At 41.7% G+C, this 20478-nt stretch overlaps 2 protein-coding genes across 2 annotated transcripts; both read left to right on the top strand.

The window, feature by feature from the left end:
• Positions 1 to 778: 778 nt before the first annotated feature.
• LOC119262652 lies at positions 779 to 6096 on the top strand. Its single transcript, XM_037535637.1, has 3 exons — positions 779 to 3174; positions 4926 to 5060; positions 6091 to 6096. Exons 1-3 carry the CDS (start codon positions 925 to 927, stop codon positions 6094 to 6096), a joined length of 2391 nt encoding a protein of 796 aa, XP_037391534.1. The 5' UTR covers positions 779 to 924.
• An 8322-nt stretch (positions 6097 to 14418) lies between these two features.
• LOC108414657 (prothymosin alpha-A-like) lies at positions 14419 to 15767 on the top strand. The gene is made up of 3 exons (XM_017687556.1): positions 14419 to 14511; positions 15406 to 15537; positions 15648 to 15767. The coding sequence occupies exons 1-3, from the start codon at positions 14419 to 14421 to the stop codon at positions 15765 to 15767; spliced, it is 345 nt and encodes a 114-aa protein (XP_017543045.1).
• The last annotated feature ends 4711 nt before the right edge of the window (positions 15768 to 20478 follow it).

The raw sequence follows: 20478 nt of genomic DNA, 5'->3' as shown, positions 1-20478 counted from the left end.
ATCATGAAAGAATCAGTGAAGCTTGAAGCTGGACATTACAGTTTGAAACTACCCTTTAAAATGGATGGTGTTGTCATGCCAAACAACCTCTGTGTGGCTAAACAGCGCATTTCAGGATTGAAAAGAAAGTTTGAAAGACATGAAATGTTCCATCAGGAATATACTAAGTACCTTAATGAGCTCATTCAAAATGGTTATGCTGAACAGGTACCCCAGGATCAGCTGGAGCGTTCTGATGGTAAACTTTGGTACATTCCCCATCATGGAGTGTTCCATCCTCGAAAAGGAACATTACGTGTTGTATTTGACTGTGGTGCGGAATTCAGGAATACGTCCTTAAACAAACAACTTCTACAAGGTCCCAATCTTACTAGTTCTTTGTTGGGTGTTCTGCTTCGATTCAGACAAGAACCAGTTGCATTTATGACTGATGTCAAATCAATGTTTCATCAAGTTAGAGTTGCTGAGGATGAGACCGACTTTCTCCGGTTCCTGTGGTGGCCTGATGGCAACATTACTCAAGGAATTGTAGAGTATAGGATGACCGTTCATCTATTCGGAGCAGTATCCTCTCCAAGCTGTGCCTGCTATGCTCTTAGGAAGACAGCAGAAGACAACAAGCACATGTTTCCAACAGAGGTCATTGATAGTGTCCACAATAACTTCTATGTTGATGATTTTTTGAAGAGTCTTCCTTCTCAAGCTGAAGCCATCCAAATGGTCAAAGATCTTGCTGCACTTTGTCATAAAGGTGGCTTCCATTTAACACAATGGATTAGCAACAATCGTGAGGTTTTACAAACCATTCCAGAGAAGGATCGATCCAAAAACTTGAGTGAATTGAATTTGGATCGAGATGAACTGCCCGTTGAAAGAGCCCTTGGACTTTATTGGTGTGTCCAGACAGACACCTTTAAGTTCAAGATGATGGAAAAGGAGCGACCACATACTAGACGTGGAATTTTATCGGTGGTCAGCTCAGTTTATGACCCTTTGGGATTTCTTGTGCCAGTAACACTTCCAGCCAAACTCATGCTACAGGAGCTTTGCAGAAAGAATTATGGCTGGGATGACCAGATTCCCCAAAGCCTCAAACAACAGTGGATAAAGTGGTTAACAGATCTTCAACAAGTGAATGCATTTAAAGTTGACAGATGCATCAAGGCACAGGACTTTGGACAACCTGATCATGCACAATTGCATCACTTCTCAGATGCCAGCGAGAATGGCTATGGAACAGTGACGTATCTTCGACTACAAAACCAGAACAACATTCATGTTTCTTTTCTGCTTGGCAAATCAAGAGTGGCACCTCTTAAACAAATTACCATCCCTCGATTAGAGCTTACTGCTGCTGTCCTGGCTGTTCGAATAGATAAGATGCTTAGAACAGAATTGCAGCTTCCACTTGACAACTCTTGTTTTTGGACTGATAGTACTTCAGTTCTAAAATATATCAAAAATGAAGAAAAAAGGTTTCGGACGTTTGTAGCTAATAGAGTGTCAGCAATTCGAGAAGTAACAGATGTCTCACAGTGGAGATACATTCATACCTCCCAGAATCCTGCAGATGATGCTTCCAGAGGATTGAAAGTAGAGAAGCTAATCACAAACAAGCGGTGGTTAAAGGGTCCAGACTTTTTGTGGACAACAAAGGAGGAGTGGCCAGAGGTCAATTTGGATTGTAACCTTGTTCCTCAAGATCCAGAACTAAAAAGGGAGCACAGAACAAATGCTGTGATCATGGAAACAAATGCAACCAGCCAATTGATTGAATATTTTTCTGACTGGAAGAGGCTAAAAATTGCTGTTGCATGGATGCTGAAATTAAAACATGTCTTAATGGAATTGAGCAAGAAAAGGAAGGAATTGTTGGAATTGTCAGACCAATCCTGTGACATTCAGCAGGAAATGCAGAAGGTCAAAGCTGCATTAAGACCACAAAGCTTGTCCATAGAGGACCTTTCTGAAGCAGAAAAGGCAGTCATTCGTTTTTCTCAGTTTGAAAGGTTTAACAAAGAAATTGTTGGACTGTCCTCAGGAAAAACGGAAGTGTCAAAAGGCAGCACTATCCACCGATTGAACCCGGTCCTGGAAAATGAATTGTTGAGAGTTGGTGGAAGATTGTGTAAGGCAGCAATGCCTGAAGAGATTAAGCATCCCATCATTTTATCCAAAGACCAACATATTTCCAAGCTTATTTTAAAGCATATACATGAACAGGTCGGTCATGGTGGAAGAAACCAGGTTCTGTCCAAATTGCGTGAGAAATATTGGATAACTCATGCCAATGCAGCAACAAGGAAAATTTTATCCAGTTGTGGCTTGTGTAGGAGATTCAAAGGAAAACTGGGTGAACAAAAAATGGCCGATTTGCCTGTTGAAAGGTTGACTCCTGATCTTCCTCCATTTACTAATGTTGGAGTTGATTACTTCGGGCCATTTGAAGTAAAACGAGGACGTTCCTTTGTAAAGCGATATGGTGTTATTTTTACGTGCATGGCTAGTAGAGCCATACATTTAGAAGTGGCCTATTCTTTGGATACAGATGCATGTATTAATGCCATTCGAAGATTCATTTGCAGAAGAGGACAAGTCTCTCATTTGAGATCAGACAATGGAACCAATTTCACTGGTGCAGAAAGGGAATTAAAAGAAGCATTGGCAGCTTTAAACCATGATAAGATTCAGAAAGTCTTTCTGCAGGAAGGAATCAAATGGAGCTTTAATGCACCTACAGCCTCCCATCACGGCGGTGCATGGGAGCGAATCATTAGGATGGTGAAAAAGATTCTTACATCCCTTTTGCACCAGCAGACTTTAGATGATGAGGGGTTACACACAGTTTTATGTGAAGTGGAAGCGATCATTAATGATCGCCCAATCACCAAATTGTCTGAGGATCCAAATGACTTAGAGCCTCTTACCCCCAACCATCTTCTTACTATGAAAAGGAAACCAGTCTTGCCTCCAGGGCTATTTGATAGGACTGATATGTATGGAAAAAGAAGGTGGAGACAAGTGCAGTACATCTCTGACCTTTTTTGGAAAAGGTGGATTACAGAGTACTTGCCTTTACTACAGGAACGACAAAAATGGACCAAGAAGAAACGAAATCTGGTGCCTGGCGATATAGTTCTGGTTGCAGATACCACAGCTCCTCGTAATTCCTGGGTACTTGGCAGGGTATTTAAAATATACCCAGATAAGAAAGGGCTGGTTAGATCAGCACAAGTACAAACCAAAACCAGTCTCTTGACCAGACCAATAACAAAACTTTGCCTTTTACTAGAGGGGTTATGAGGTATCGTATATAGGAACACATTTTGTATGTATATAGTTTGAAGTATGGTATTACTTTGGCTCCTTATATTGTTGTATTAGTCATTAAATTGTTTATGCCTTTTGTCATTAACAATTAGGGGCCGGTGTGTTGGAGCCATTTATGTTTTCTTTAAACTTATGTTTATTTTGATCGCTCACCACTTGGGGGCGCTGCTGGGTTTATAGGTGGCTGTAAGGTTGTAGTAGGGATACGGGGGTTGGCGAGGAAGTCAACAGTATTTTGACCGTATGGTTAGCGGGACATTTAAAGATCTTGAGCGCTGGTACTGCTGCTGTTGGATTATGTGCTACCTGCCAACTTAAGAACAATAAATGGATTGGTATATCCAAAGTTTCAAGAGGTATGGACTTTGTGGTAATTCCTGCTAAACTGAACGAGTCAAATCCGCTACCGCCAGCTCTCTTTCTCATTATGTGGTGGCTTAGGTCAATTTCGTTTGTTTTGTTTAAAAGTCACTACACAGGTGAACATCAGGACACAACAAGCAGAACAGAGAGCAGCTTAAAACTGATACCACCTAAAAACTACATCAGTACCATAAAGATAAACAGAGCTGCTAAAAACCAGTCAAACCCAACAAAAGCAGAGATCTATTCTTTTTCTCTGCCGGTCACTTTTCCTAACACACTGTGGATAGGAATGGTCAGTAACAGTAAATGAATAATGGAGATCTAAATGTGAAATATCTAAAACAGCATCAGAAATGTTCTACGGGAATAAAAAGATCAAGCAAACAACCAAATCATAAACTGCCTGAAAAAGACAGCTGGACAACTTTTAGGAGCGTTTTCTCAAAACAGACACAAAGTCCTGCTGTGTAAATGACGTCACGGTCACATTTCCAATGAAGCAGCAGCAGCACAGTTACATTAATCAGCAAAGCCTTCTTATAATATCCCTGATGGTAGACCATTCTGGGCTGATCGTGGCTTCCACACGTGAGTGATGGTCATTTAAGGGGCAGATGTTGGGCATTCAGGCCAGAATAGGGCCAGATGCTGTAATGCTGAGTACAGCTTTGCCTTGTGTCTATGTGTCTGGGCCAATACTGGCATAACTGTAATGCAGCAACAGTGAATTCGGGCCAGATTCTAAAGATTACAGTTGTTTCTATAGAATTTTCTGATAAATATTAAATATCGAATATCTGATAAATATTTTAATATTTATTTTAAGGACATTAAAGACAAAATAATGTGTTACTGAAAGTCCTGGTGACCTGAAATCTTCTCTGGTGATTTTAAACTACATTGAGGGTCACCAGCAGATGGCGCAGTTCTACACTGTCCTTCTTCATCACCAGCAGATGGAGCAGTTCTACACTGTCCCTCTTCATCACCAGCAGATGGAGCAGTTCTACACTGTCCCTCTTCATCACCAGCAGATGGCGCAGTTCTACACTGTCCCTCTTCATCACCAGCAGATGGCGCAGTTCTACACTGTCCCTCTTCATCACCAGCAGATGGCGCAGTTCTACACCGTCCCTCTTCATCACCAGCAGATGGCGCAGTTCTACACCGTCCCTCTTCATCGCCAGCAGATGGCGCAGTTCTACACTGTCCCTCTTCATCACCAGCAGATGGCGCAGTTCTACACCGTCCCTCTTCATCGCCAGCAGATGGCGCAGTTCTACACTGTCCGTCCTCATAACCAGCAGATGGCGCAGTTCTACACTGTCCCTCCTCATCGCCAGCAGACGGCTCAGTTCTACACTGTCCCTCCTCCTCACCAGCAGATGGCGCAGTTCTACACTGTCCCTCCTCATAACCAGCAGATGGCGCAGTTCTACACTGTCCCTCCTCCTCACCAGCAGATGGCGCAGTTCTACACTGTCCCTCCTCCTCACCAGCAGATGGCGCAGTTCTACACTGTCCCTCCTCATCACCAGCAGATGGCGCAGTTCTACACTGTCCCTCCTCATAACCAGCAGAAAGGCGCAGTTCTACACCGTCCCTCTTCATCAACAGCAGATGGCGCAGTTCTACACTGTCCCTGTTCATCAACAGCAGATGGCGCAGTTCTACACTGTCCCTCTTCATCACCAGCAGAAAGGCGCAGTTCTACACCGTCCCTCTTCATCACCAGCAGACGGCGCAGTTCTACACTGTCCCTCCTCATCACCAACAGGTGGCTCAGTTCTACACTGTCCCTCATCCTCACCAGCAGATGGCGCAGTTCTACACTGTCCCTCCTCATCACGAGCAGATGGCGCAGTTCTACACCGTCCCTCTTCATCACCAGCAGATGGCGCAGTTCTACACTGTCCCTCTTCATCACCAGCAGATGGCGCAGTTCTACACTGTCCCTCTTCATCACCAGCAGATGGCGCAGTTCTACACTGTCCCTCCTCATCGTGTAAGATAGATGGTAATCATGGTGTAAACACAGACAGTTTAAAAGACTTAATGGGATGTAAAATGAATAAAATACTGACAATATTGCGCAAATAAATGTTGCTTTCATAATCAAGTGCATTCAATAAGCCAAAATCTGAACAGATTCATTTACAGTGACTCTTGTTTTACATAAACTCCAGAAGTATTTTCAGAACCTGGAGCTCCAGGGACTGAAGAGCTTCACAGAAACTGAAAGAACAGTCAGAGGTTTTGTTTTAATCCACACTTCGAGCAAAACTTCCAGTTTCTTCTGAACTGCTGGTGAAAAACCTGCGATACACCTAATAAACTCACTGCTGCCCTCGTGGTACCCGCATCTCCACAGCTGTACTCATCACCGCCCTCCAGTGGTAGCAGTAAATCATTGCATTACAGATTCAGAAAAATACGTTTTAGTGTATTTTGTTGTTTTTTCTCCACAGTAAACAGAGATTTCACATCCAAAGCTGTGGAACTCAAACAGCTGTAATTACACATGACCTTAAATAGTAAATGGTAAATAACGCCTCAGTGATCTGAACTATTTAAGCTGTCAAATAGGTTATGAGTGAGATAACATGCAGATACAGAGACAGATCCTCACCAAATACAGACTGAGTGACCACAGCCTGGCCGTCGAGAGAGGCCGCTTAAACACTCCTGGATCCCGAGAGAGGACAGCGTGTGTGGTCACTGCAGGACAGGTGAGGTTGAGACAGAGGTGCACTTCCTTCTACACTGCCCCAAATATGAACATATAAGAAATAAATACTTCAGTCAGTTTGAAGAAGAAGAGAGCGGCTTCAGAGCGCTGACCGACAGCCAGAAACTGACCATTACACTCGGAGAGGGTCCATCAGCCCCCACTGCAGCCAGATACGTACACAAGTGTCACACACTCCGGGACAGTGAGTGAAACACCAACCCCCCCCAACACACACACACACACTTTGTATATATTATCTGTAAGTTCTTTCTTCTTCTTGCTTTGTTTGTTTGATACTGTATGTATATCTAATAATTATATTATTTTATTAATTAACACTTCTATATGTATATTTTCTTATATATATATATATATATATATATATATATATATATATATAATTTAAAAAGAATATATATATATATATATATATATATATATATACACATGTATACATTTAACACTTAATCTTTAATTAATTAACATATATATATATATATTTTTTTTTTAATGTATATTTTCAATGTTTATTTATAGTATGAACGCTTTGACAATACAAATGTGTGAATTTGTCATGTCAATAAAGCAAACTGAACTTGAACTTGAACTTGAGAGAGAGAGAGAGAGGACAGATGCAGAGAGAGAGAGAGAGAGAGAGAGAGAGAGAGAGAGTGGACAGATGCAGAGAGAGAGAGGACAGATGCAGAGAGAGAGAGAGGACAGATGTAGAGAGAGAGAGAGAGAGAGAGAGAGGACAGATGCAGAGAGAGAGAGACAGAGAGAGAGAGAGAGACAGATGCAGAGAGAGAGAGAGAGAGAGAGAGAGAGGACAGATGCAGAGAGAGCGAGAGAGAGAGAGGACAGATGCAGAGAGAGAGAGAGAGAGAGAGAGAGAGGACAGATGCAGAGAGAGAGAGAGAGAGAGAGAGAGAGAGAGGACAGATGCAGAGAGAGAGAGAGAGAGAGAGAGAGAGGACAGATGCAGAGAGAGAGAGAGAGAGAGAGAGAGAGGACAGATGCAGAGAGAGAGAGAGAGAGAGAGAGAGAGAGAGAGAGAGAGGACAGATGCAGAGAGAGAGAGAGAGAGAGAGAGAGAGAGAGAGAGAGGACAGATGCAGAGAGAGAGACAGAGAGAGAGACTGTGAGAGATGCAGGAGTGAGAAACACACCGATCTCCAGCCGGGACAGCGAGTAATCGATGATGTGGACATGAACTCCTCGTGTCTCCACTGAGTAAACTGAGCCGTTCAGGATGAAGTGGTTGTGCTTCTCCTTAGTGGTTTTCACCAGGATGTTCCCCCAGTGCAGGTCCCTGCAGAGACACAGGGAACGCAGCGTATTCATCATACACGCAACACAACACATACCCTCCAGCCTCCTTTACATCACACCCAGCTGCACAACTGGGTCTGGGTGCTGGATCTCAGCACTGCAGTAACACTGACGTGGTGGCGGTGTGTAAGCGTGTGTTGCGCTGGTCTGAGTGGATCAGACACAGCAGTACTGCTGGAGTCCACTCTATTAGACACTCCTACCTTGTCGGTCCATCTTATAGATGTAAAGTCAGAGACGACAGCTCATCTGCTGCTGCAGTTTGTGTTGGTCATCCTCTAGTCCTTCCTCAGTGGTCACAGGACGCTGCCCACAGGACGCTGCCCACAGGACGCTGCCCACAGGACGCTGTTGGCTGGATATTGTTGGTTGGTGGACTATTCTCAGCCAAGCAGCGACACTGAGGGGTTTAAAAACTCCTGCAGCACTGCTGTGTCTGATCCACTCAGACCAACACAACACACACTAACACACCACCACCACGTCAGTGTTACTGCAGTGCTGAGAGTGACCCACCACCCAAACAGTACCTGCTCTGCGAGATCACAGTAACTCTGGAGAGTTGTGGGATGGTTCTGATGTGCAGTGTGAAAGGGTGAATCTCCCTACTTTGCTGTATGCTCATTATTTTTTAACACTAACCAAGAGATCAAGGCAATCATGTTCATCATTTCCAAAATACTGTAGCTTAGTGCAGAGGTCACCAATAGGCGGACCGCGGTCCAAGCTCAGAAACAGACGCTGTCCTATGCAGACCTGGACCTATAACCGATAAACTGTGGAGAATTGGTGGTCCCATTTTAATCTGCGTAACATTTCTAGTCATTATGGTAGCAGAGACCCATCAAACAGCACTGTACATATCACAGGTGACACTACTCAGCCAATCAGATCTGAGCATTACGAGGTGCACTGAGACTCGAGTGAGTGACGCCCTCACAGGGGAGGGGCGAGCAGAGAAACAGCAGTCAGAGGAGAAAATGAGCCAAATTATTTCACATGTGCTCTTAAGCAAGCAAGCAAAATTTATTTATATAGCGCTTTTTACAACAGGTGTTGTCACAAAGCAGCTTTACAGAACAATCAGCATTACAGAGAGAAGAGAAAAGAAGAGAGAAACTCCGGGTCCGAGCCCCCATGAGCAAGCCAGCGGCAACGGTGGCAAGGAAAAACTCCCTAAAAGAGGAAGAAACCTTGAGAGGAACCAAGACTCAGAAGGGGAACCCATCCTCCTATGGTCGACACCGGACAGCGAACATTATTAGTAAGAAGTATTATAGTAAAGTGGGAAAAGAAAGAGAGAGATCTGAGGGTGAGGACTGCACAGCGCTGTACAGCAAGAAGCTCAGTGGTGGTCAAACCGGTCCAGAAGGCTGGTGAGCAGCGGCACCAATCAAGGCAGTAGAGGCAACAGCATCAGGCGCACAGGATGGGCAGCTGATCAGCTCGGCAGAGAAAGGAGAAGAAAAAAAAAAAACAGAGTTAGTACTGTAAAGAGTGGCTGACCACAGATTACAGTAAAACAGAGCAGTGTAGACTCCAGCAGGTCCAGACCTGACAGGGAAGACTAATCACCAAATGCTTGACTGTACAAATAAGTTTTTAGCCTAGACTTAAAGATTGGGGCTGTGTCTGATTCCCGAACATTAGCAGGAAGATTATTCCAGAGCTGGGGGGCTTTGTATGAGAAAGCTCTCCCCCCTGATGTAGCTTTATTTATTCTAGGTACCCGTAGTAAGCCAGCACCTTGTGATCTAAGTAGGCGTGATGGTTCATAGTAGGAGAGGAGCTCACTCAGGTACTGAGGGGCGAGCCCGTTTAGAGCTTTATAAGTCAGTAATAGAATTTTATAATCAATGCGAAATTTAACTGGTAACCAGTGCAGGGCTGATAAAACTGGACTAATATGGTCAAACTTCCTAGTTCTTGTGAGACACTGGCTGCAGCGTTCTGGACCAGCTGAAGCTTGTTGAGGCTTTTGCTGTGACATCCAGACAGCAGGGCATTACAATAATCTAGCCTTGAAGTAATGAATGCATGAACTAGCTTTTCTGCATCCTGTAGAGATAATGAATTTCTTAATTTAGCGATATTGCGGAGATGCAGGAAAGCTGTTCTAGTGATATTAGATATATGTGTGTCGAAAGAGAGATCAGCGTCTATCATGACACCAAGATTTTTAACAGATAGGCTTGATGAAACTGAGAGATTGTTAAGTTTTAGTGTTGAGTTAGACAGTCTGTGTCTGGCTAATTTTGGACCAAGAAGCAGGACCTCTGTTTTATCTGAGTTAAGTAACAGAAAATTATTTGACATCCAATCTTTTATGTCTTTTATACAGTCCTCAATCTTGGCAAGTTTAATTTTATCATCCGGTTTACTTGATATGTATAACTGGGTGTCATCTGCATAACAGTGGAAATTTATGCCGTGTTTACTGATAATGGTGCCTAGTGGTAGCATATATATTGTAAATAATATAGGTCCTAAAACAGAACCTTGTGGAACACCATAAATTACTTTTGCACGAACAGATGATTCACCCTTTACATTAACAAACTGATATCGATCGGTGAGGTAGGACCTGAACCAGGAAAGAGCTGTTCCTGTTACCCCTACAAGGTTTTCTAGTCTATCTAGTAGGATAGCGTGGTCTATTGTGTCGAATGCTGCACTAAGGTCAAGGACGACTAACAACGACACATTTCCTTGGTCCGTGAATAATAGAAGATCATTTATAATTTTTTACTAATGCTGTTTCTGTACTATGATGTGCCTAAAACCAGACTGAAATTTTTCGTGTAGATTATTCCTATGCAAATAAGGGCTTAATTGTTTTGCTACCACTTTTTCCAGGATCTTAGATATGAAGGGGAGATTTGAGATGGGTCTATAATTTGATAGTTCACAGGGATCGAGGTTAGCTTTCTTAATCAGCGGTCTAATTACTGCAAGTTTAAAAGTTTTTGGGATATATCCGAGGCTAAGAGAGGAGTTTATTATTGACAGAATAGGCTTAGTTATTTCTGGGAAGATTTCCTTGAGTAGACCTGTAGGGATCGGGTCCAGAATACAGGTCAATGGTTTTGCAGAAGAGACTATTTTGACTAGTTCATTTTCTTGGAGTAATGTAAACGATTCCAGCCTATCTGGAGTGACTCTAATATTCTCAGGGTCTAGACTGGAATTATAAGCCAGCAGGTTTGTGGAGTTTAACTGTGTGTTCAGAATTGTCTGTCTAATTTTTTCAATTTTATCACTAAAGAAATTCAGAAAATCATTGCTGCTATAGGCTGATGGCATCTGGGGTTCAGTGACTCTTTTGTTCTCTGTCAGTTTAGAAATTGTGCTAAATAGTAATCTGGGATTGTTCTTATTGTTTTCTATGAGAGAGGTGAGATAGGCTGAACGTGCTGAAGTAAGGGCTCTTCTATAGTCTATAGGCTCTCCTTCCAGGCGGACTGGAACACTTCTAATTTAGTCAGACGCCTTTTTCGCTCTAGTTGCCTGGACGTCTGTTTTAGAGTTCGAGTGTGATCGTTAAACCACAGGGCGAGTTTTTTCTGCCGTACTATTTTGCTTTTTAATGGAGCTACACTGTCTAACGTAGATCGAAGAGTATCCTCTAAGAATTTGGTCATAGTATCTAACTCAGTAGGATCAGATGGACAGCTGACTGAAGTTGATAACTGCGGGAGGTTTCTGATAAAGCTGCCAGCTGTGGAGGAAGTTATAGTCCTCTTAACCTGATAACATGGTGATGAGCGCGTATTACCACTAAACTGGATTTTGTATGAGATTAAGTAATGGTCTGAGACGGCTGTGCTCTGGGGGAGAATGGCTAAGTTATCTATGTCTACACCAAAGGTCAGTATTAAGTCTAGAGTGTGGTTGAGGTGGTGTGTGGGCCCATTTATAATTTGGGTGAATCCCATGGAGTCTATGATAGATATGAATGCCTTACTTAGTGTGTCGTGAGGGTTGTCGATGTGGATATTAAAATCTCCGACAATTAATATTTTATTTGAAAACGTTATTAGGCTTGATAGAAACTCAGAGAATTCCTGCAAGAACTGAGAATACGGACCGGGTGGCCTGTAAATTGTGATTAATAGAAATGAATGTTTATTTGTTCCTTGCTCAAGTATATTGAGTACAAGAACTTCAAAAGAAGAAAATGTAGGTCCTGCTTTCTGGTTCACGCCTAAAGCTTTAGCATGGATGGTTGCTATACCTCCACCCCGACCGCTTAAACGAGGGCTGTGTGCATAGCTGTAGCCTGCGGGAGTGGCTTCATTTAGACTAAGAGAAAACTTACAGTAAATGTTGCTGAAATGCGACTGAACTGCACTTTATTTGATCTGACACTCAGTTGTTCACTGCATAAGATGTTGATATTCTTACTTCAGTTACACAATATGGCACAGAGTCAAGTTAGACCTTATGACGTTCGGACCTTTGCTGTTCTCTAACTGGAACTTACTGAATTTTAATTAAAGGCGCCTGGTTTAGTGCGACACAATTTGCCCTTCAACTTCATGACCCGACACCATTTCTCATTTTTACCCCTTGTTTTCGAGCGTCTCATTCACCCTTGTTCCTGAGATACAGGGCAGTGGTTGAGATCTTCCTCTGAAATGAGCCCCTCTAATAAAAGAGCATCACTTCATTAACAGCTACTAGCGCCGCTCTGTAGGCGACCCTGCCCGTCTGCAGGGACAGCAGAGGAGGGGAAAGTTCAGCTCCTCACTGCTGGGCTTTAGTTACATTTAGGGATCAGACGCCTCCAAAGAGGGGGCAGTTATTTATTATCACCCCCCCCAATTCTTCAGTGATATGAAGCCGAATCATATGGTGCAGCAGTTCTGACACCTGAGGTGCCAGACTGTAACAGCTACACCATTTAAGGTGGAACGGAAAACTCAGCTACTGATTCGCCAGGACTGCTACCAATTTTTATGCTTGTTATGAAGGAGAGGACCAAATTACACAAACGACAGTAAAATAAAATGATATCATGGTCATTGTAATTTTTAACAGAGTACATTCCCACATTTGTGGGTTTCTCTGGTCTCTTGTTCTCCGTCTCGCCGGTTTCACACGACAGTTTTAAGGCAGAAGGTACCGGTCAGACTTCTCACTCATCCATCTTGTGCACGTCACAGACTGTCCAGGCGCTGCGCTTCCGCACTTTCAAGTACCGCCTTTTGTGTTTTGTCAAGTTTATCAGTTAAGATTTAGAAAATCATCACGACATTTGTGAACCAATTCAGAATCGTCCGCATCACGATACATCTACGAATCAACTTCTCCGCCACCTCCATCACACTGTACTGTATCCAAGACTTTAATGAGTTTTCATTTGATTATCTACAGACACACTTCTGCACATTTCACTGCGCAATTACTGTTTATTTACTGAATTTAACAACTTCTTTTATTTTGTTTCCAGTGCATCAAACAAGTAAATAGAAGCTGCGCAGTAAAATTCATATTCATATTCGAGTGTGTTCTCTGCAGAGGACGAGTTACTTCACTTAGAACATCAGCAGAACGTGTCATTTGATCAGAGGTGCTGGATTTGACTATTTCAGGACAGACTTAGTAAACATGGCTCTAATAAGCAGCGTGAGGTGTGAACGTGTGTCTGAGACCCTGTTTTAGGGGGCACGCTTCTCTGTGTGTGTTACATTACCTGTGTTTAAAGCACAGAGCCTGTTCAGCTACAGCCAGCGCAGCAGTCACCTGGTGTAGAACACTTCTGGCCTGGGCCATGGAGGACGATAATATGTTTGCATCCACCTCAGAAAGTATGTAGTTGCACCCCTGCTCCACGTTGTTCTCATCACCCTTCCGCTGATAAAATCACTGTGACGCACGGCCTCAAGGGGCTTATTGCTTTCTTATTCAAGTCTATGAGAGATCAATAACATCATCATTGAGCACTAAAACCTTTAAAGAAGCAGTAAACTGATTTCGATTTGCTAACATACTTTAAGAGCCAGGGTCTGACTGGAGCTGTTGACTGTGGAGAACACCTCTCCGAACGTGCCCTCTCCGATCTTGGAGCAGCGTTTCATTTGCTCTGGAGGAATGCAGTCTTCAAACGAGACGGGGCCATCCTGCTGACACTCATGATACACCTTCTCAGCATCACTGATATCGTCACCATCAGGGGCCTGTCATCAACACAGAACAAGGATTAGTGATGATGGTTATCAAAAAAAAAAGGTTTTATACACACACACACACACACACACACACACACACAGGTGTAAACAAGATTAATAAGATAACTGAGTAAGACTAATAATAGAACTACTCAACATTAGTGGTGTAACAGTTCTGAACTGATTCCACGGCTTATAGTTTGGCTCACAGTGCTCGTGACGAACTGTGACTGTTATTTATTTATTTATTTATTTCGGTTCCAAACTCTCCTCTAACCCTGAGCAATAACAGATAGATAAATAGATTCACCATGTAATATATGCATATAAACACTGTCTGTCACCTATTAGTGATTAACAGTTTAATAACATTGCACAACTTTAAAGTCTGTTAACTGTGGTATAAGAAAAGCTGCTATGTTTAAAATGTTCCTTGACTTTTTCCCTTGTTAACCTTGTGAGGATGACCAAATAAGCACAACAGATGGCATGAGTAATGCATCCAACAGTGAAGACAATGATTATGAAGTGGACAGTGGAAATTCCTCCACAACTGGCCTGTTGGGAACTGACATTGAAGAGGTAAATACACAATTGCAATTTGTCTACTGGCATTGTTATTATATCCAGCTTATTGCTCCAAGGCAACAAATCAGAAAATATGCTGGGCCAATTGCATAATATTTGGTGAGCACGTTCATGCTCCTTGGAGGATGACCCTGTGAAGTGTGTTAATCCTACTGTGCTGTGAAAAAATATTTGCGCCCTTCCCAAATTCTAGTATTTTTTCTTGTTTGTCACACTTGAATGCAAAGAAGCGTGGGCCAGAATCCCTCCACAGTGGTGCAAAAAGTGTTTGATCACAGTTATTACTGTCAAGAGCAGCAAAACTGGTTTTTAGGCTTGTGGTGGGAAACATTTTCACATGAGCGATATAAACACACACATCTTCTAAGCCTTCTGGGTCGTGGGGAGAGCTGGAGCCTAACCCAGCTGACATCAGGCAGAAGGCAGCATACATGGGTGATATAGGTTTTGAATAAATCCTTAACTTCAGTAAATGGAATGATCATTTAAAAGCTGCGTTTTGTGCTTACGTGTGTTGTCTTTATCTTGTATTAAAATTTGTTGGATGATCTGAAACATTTAAATGTGATACATACAACAAAATAGAAGAATTTGAGTGGGGGTAAATACTTTTTAACAGCGCTCTATGACCTTAAGTCCAGCGCCATTCTCACACCAAAATGTCAGAATTTGTCAGATATTACATGTAGTTAGTGGATTGCTGTGGTATTTGCATTTTACTCCCTACAGAAATATTCCACTGTATTGTGGCCAAATAACAGACTCCATTCTCCTACTATTCATTTTCTCCCTACATGCACCAAGCCAAGAGCAGCAGAGGGCCTGCACAAGTTCACTGATATTATGCCATTCGTTCAGTTATTAATTTTTTCCCTTGTGAACCTTTAGAGCGACAATGAAGATGACCAACCAAACACAGAAGATGACATGAGTAATGTATCCAACAGTGGAGATGAAGAAGATGAAATGGACAATGAAAACTCCTTCACAACTAGCCTGTTTGGTGCTGACATTCAGGAGGTGAATTCACAATTATAAATCACAGTTTTTACCATGGATTAAATAAAATACCTGTCCTTTTAATTAATTCATATTCTTTCAAGTCATCATTTCCCCTTGTTAACCTGTAGAACGAGGAAGACCTGTCAGATTCTGAAGAGAGCATGCTTAATGCTTCCAGGAGTGAAGCTGGAAACGATATGGACAGTGAAGACTTGATGGAAGGCAATACTGGTGGAGAAAACATCTGAATTTTCAGTGGTATGTAGTAAATGGTTCAGTGACATGGTGTTAGGAGTTAATAGTTCATTTAAGAAGACCATTACATAAAATGAGCGCATTCGTAGACAATATGAAAGAGCGATGGGCTAACTGTAGAAGCTGTTTACCTTTGGTCAGCAGACATAGAAATGTGCTGTGCCTAGAGTTTTTGTCCTTACATACTTTTTCATGTCGTTGAGTTGAAGAAGCAGGTAGTAAGAGTGAAGAGTTTTCTGAATATCAGACTATTTCAAAATGACAGCATATGTAAACATAGAATTAAGTTTTTCTACCAGACTCCTAAAATTCTGAATTTTGTTAACAAGTCAAACAAAAGTCATGGGTTATATTTTGCTGTAATGTGTTATCACTCCTGCACTTTGTGGGAAGACGTAGGGAGTAGATTATAGTTTGTTTAAAGTGGAACTGAAGTTTGGTAGCATCTTGGGTTACCTGGATATAATATGAGCCCAGCATTCTGTATTACCAGCCCTGGGAAGCATAGACAAAGTAATAAGGATATTTGTCACTGTTAGGATTAGGCATAACCCAAGGCTCTAAAGTTAAACACATGGGTAAACATACACCTAGGTTTCTTTTGCATTTGCATCTTTGTAGAATATGATGAAAATATCACATATATTTTGTGATGACCCAGAGCAAGCATTCCTAGAAAATTACATTTTGTAAAAAACATCCTGGTGCACCTCTTTCTAAAGGAGAAAGTGTACTGATGCTGATGTCCTATCTGCTACGCCTTAATTTACCTAGTGAAGCACCTACTCATTTACTGGAAATGTTTAACATAATGTTTCCAGGTCTTATCCCATCTTCACATTACCTTTTCCACAAAGAATTTGGAAGTTCATCTAAATTTGAAGTTCACTTTATTGTGAAAGCTGTTTAAAATACCTTGGCATTAGAGCAGACTGTCCCTCTCAGTGTGACTCCTGTAACGTAGTATTTGACGCCAGTGCAAACCTAAAGAATGGCTTCTATTTCCTTGTGTTGCCCCTGTATGCACAGATTAAGCAATTTCTGCAAGAACATGGTGTAAGTCTTAATGAAAAAACTAGAACTTTCGGAGTTCTCTCTGACATACAGTCTGGCGAAGAGTATCAAAAGTTATGTGATAGTGGAGTTCTAGGAAAAGATGACTTGACACTAATTTGGAATTGTGATGGTGCACCAGTGTTCAAAAGTTCTAAATGCAGCATTTGGCCAATTCAGTGTCAAGTAATTGAACTAAAACCAGAAGTGAGGAAACAGCATATTTTGATGTCAGCGTTATGGTTTGGACCAAGTAAACCATCAATGTTAACATTGCTAACACCGTTTGTTAAAGAAGCCTCATTATTAGAGAGTGAAGGTGTTGATTGGCAAGACATACAGGGAAACTGTCATGTTTCTAAAGTGTTTGTACTGGTTTGTAGCTCTGATTCGATGGCTCGTCCATTGCTTCGTAACACAAAGCAGTTCAATGGTTTTCATGGTTGTGATTTTTGTTATGACAAAGGTGGTAAATCCTATCCATACGATTGACCTGAACCCCCACTTCGAAATGAAAGAGATCATTTCAGTCATGCAATGTCAGCTTCAGATAATGAGCCAGTATTTGGAGCCATCTCCTTTAATGAAGCTCAGTCACTTCCAAATGATAAATGGATTTATTCCTGAATATCAACACAATGTGTGTCTTGGAGTCACTCGACACTGTGGTTTGATACAGGAAACAATGAAGCCCCCTGGTACCTTGGCAAACAGATTGAAGAGGTTGATTTGCGACTTGTAAAAATAAAGCCTCCCGTTGAGATAACAGGACACCAAGGTCAATGAGTGAAAGGAAGTTCTGGAAAGCTTCAGAGTGGCAAGCATTTCTTCTCTTCTATGCTCTACCTGTCTTGAAAGGCATACTCCCTGCCAGATTTTGGAATCATTTGTTTCTTTTGGTGTTTGGTGTATATACATTACTGCAGGATAAGATCAAGACTAGAAGCATTATGATGTCAGAATTGGCTCTTAAAAATATTGTCATTGAATTTCAAAGACTGTATGGGAAACATCACATGACTTTCAACATACACTTACTTACACACATCACACAAAGCGTGAAACATTGGGGGCCACGTCAACATTGGGGGCCATTATGGGCTACGTCAACCTTGGCATTTGAATCTAATATGGGCGCTCTACAGAAGTATTTTCATGGAACACAGTACATCCCTTCACAAATAGCTAGAACATTTCTGTTGTGGAGATAATTACCAGAAAAGGCCAAACATAATATCACAAGTGCAAAAGTTCAATCATTTGTTGAAGAGCTTTACTTTAATAAGTGAAGAATACAAAAATGTGAAGTACTAAATGAAAGTGTGAAGGGTTTTGGGTGTCCTCAATTGCGAGAAAATATCACAACTTCGTATATGGTTGCCATTGCCAAGTTATGTGGAAATCTAAGTAACTGGTTCTGGTCTTACAGCCGTTTTTTGGTCGATGGAGTTTTGTATCACAGTCAATATGACAGACTAAAGAAAAGATACAACAGTGCTGTATACTTGAAAGATTGTACGTTGTGTTTAATTAATGACTTAGTCATTTTTAAACAAATGTGTGCACATCAAAGCCTTGCATATTGTGCATGTACCATACATTGCTGTATTTTAGTTGAGGTGCTTGCTAAATCTAGCAGGCCTTTGTGTAAAGACTTACAAATAAATATACAGAGTACTTTCATACATGAGGTGAGGAAGACTGGAAATGTCAGTGCTATATGGCCAGATATGATAACAATGAAATGTGTTGTTGTTGAAACATTTGACAGATTATATGTTACACCTTTGCCAAATCGACATGAACGGGACTAAAACGGCAGCTATATATGTCACAATCTGAAAATGTCTGTTGTCATTTACATGTGTAAATTTTATGATGAATTAACCAAAAGTAACAGCCCAAAAAGAGCTAGAAAAAAGTTCCATTTACTTGCATTAACAGTAAAGTAAGTGTTCTTTGTTCTGTAGTTTTTGAATTTTGGTATGATATGTATGCACACATGCATGTATATGGTAATGGAATATAATATCAGTATGAATTAAGCCTGTTACAATACTGTCACACCTTGGAAGAGTATTGTCAATAAACTGTCAAATGTTTCTCTGTTTCTGTATCAGTTTGTGTTGGTTAATGATACTGCACATAGAAGGTCAGGTTCAGTTCCAAAATACAAGCCTAGTATACTTTATAAGGCAAGTACAAGTATAGGCCAAATGTACTAAGACTTTTCAGTATACTTGTCAGTATAAGTTAAGTATACTTAGGTATGATTGTGTTTAGTATGTCACTAGTAAGTATGTAAAAAGTAAACTGAAAGCATACTCATATGTTTTTAGTTTAAAAGAAGTATACTAATAGCAATGTAATCCTGATAATCCTCTGATGTAATTTTCAGTACCACGGGAATACCACACTTATACCACAGGATTTTTTGTAACGGACCTCTCTTTGGTCTCAACAGAACTGTCTTAAGACATGTCATGCCTCATCTTCAAGAGACAGAATAATTATTTCTTTGTCTTAAGATGTTAACTTTTGTGTCTCAAGATAAAGCCACTGTCTTCACTCATACACCTTAAGCCGTTCTTGAGATGTCTTGACTTAAGAAAATGTCTCAAGACATCTTATAAATACTGTCAAGACATCTTTAGACATAGTGACAACTGGGTTATGCACTTGTACCATGCCAGTGTCACTGCTGTGCTTAGAATGAACCACCACCCAACTAATGCTGAATCTGGACCTGTCGTCAGAAACTCACCAGTGATGAATGGGGAAGAAGGGAGCTGATAAAGTAGCAACAGATGGGTCTGTAAATGTACATCTACAAAGAACATCTATACTGTATATCTACCTGATAAAATGGCCAGGTGTAGGTACAAAGTAGATGGATCTAATGAACTGACAACTCGATGTAGAATGATTATGCTGTGATGTAGTGATTTTTGCTGTGGAAAGTTGCTTGCATATAATTCAAAATAAAGGAATTCCAATACAAACAGTGGCAGAAAAATACAATTTTTAGCTGAAGGCTCTATAAATAGTCGACATGGTGGTGTGGTGGGTAGCACTGTCGCCTCAGAGCGAGGAGGGCCTGGATTCAATTCCCCGGCCGGATGACCGGGGTCCTCTCTGTGTGGAGTCTGCATGTTCTCCCCGTGTCTGCGTGGGGTTCCTCCAGGTTCTCCGGTTTCCTCCCACAGTCCAAAGACATGCAGTCAGGCCGAATGGACATGCTAAATTGTGAGTGTGTGAGTGAGTGACTGTGTGTCTGCCCTGCGATGGACTGGTGACCTGGCCAGGGTGTATCCTGCCTTCTGCCCGATGACCGCTGGTATAGGCTCCCAATGGTCAGCACCCCCCTGCGACCCTGAGGGAGAAGCGGCTTAGAAAATGGATGGATGGATGGCTCTATAAATACAAGCATTAACCTGAGTTGCATACAACTGAAGTGCATACAAAATTCAGTCCTCTTTTATACAGTTCGTGGCTGAGAAGAATCACCTGACTGCTTACTTGCCCCTCCCAAATATCTCATATCACCTGATTTGACCATTATTTATCAATCACATGCTACTCTGACTTCAGTAAATGCTGTCATGTTTGAATAAACATCCAGAATCAACAAATACATTGTGTCTTTTAGTC

This window comes from Pygocentrus nattereri, chromosome 28 (genome assembly GCF_015220715.1).
Source record: "Pygocentrus nattereri isolate fPygNat1 chromosome 28, fPygNat1.pri, whole genome shotgun sequence".
NCBI lineage: Eukaryota > Metazoa > Chordata > Actinopteri > Characiformes > Serrasalmidae > Pygocentrus > Pygocentrus nattereri.
This window is presented reverse-complemented; position numbering and strand designations above follow the sequence as displayed.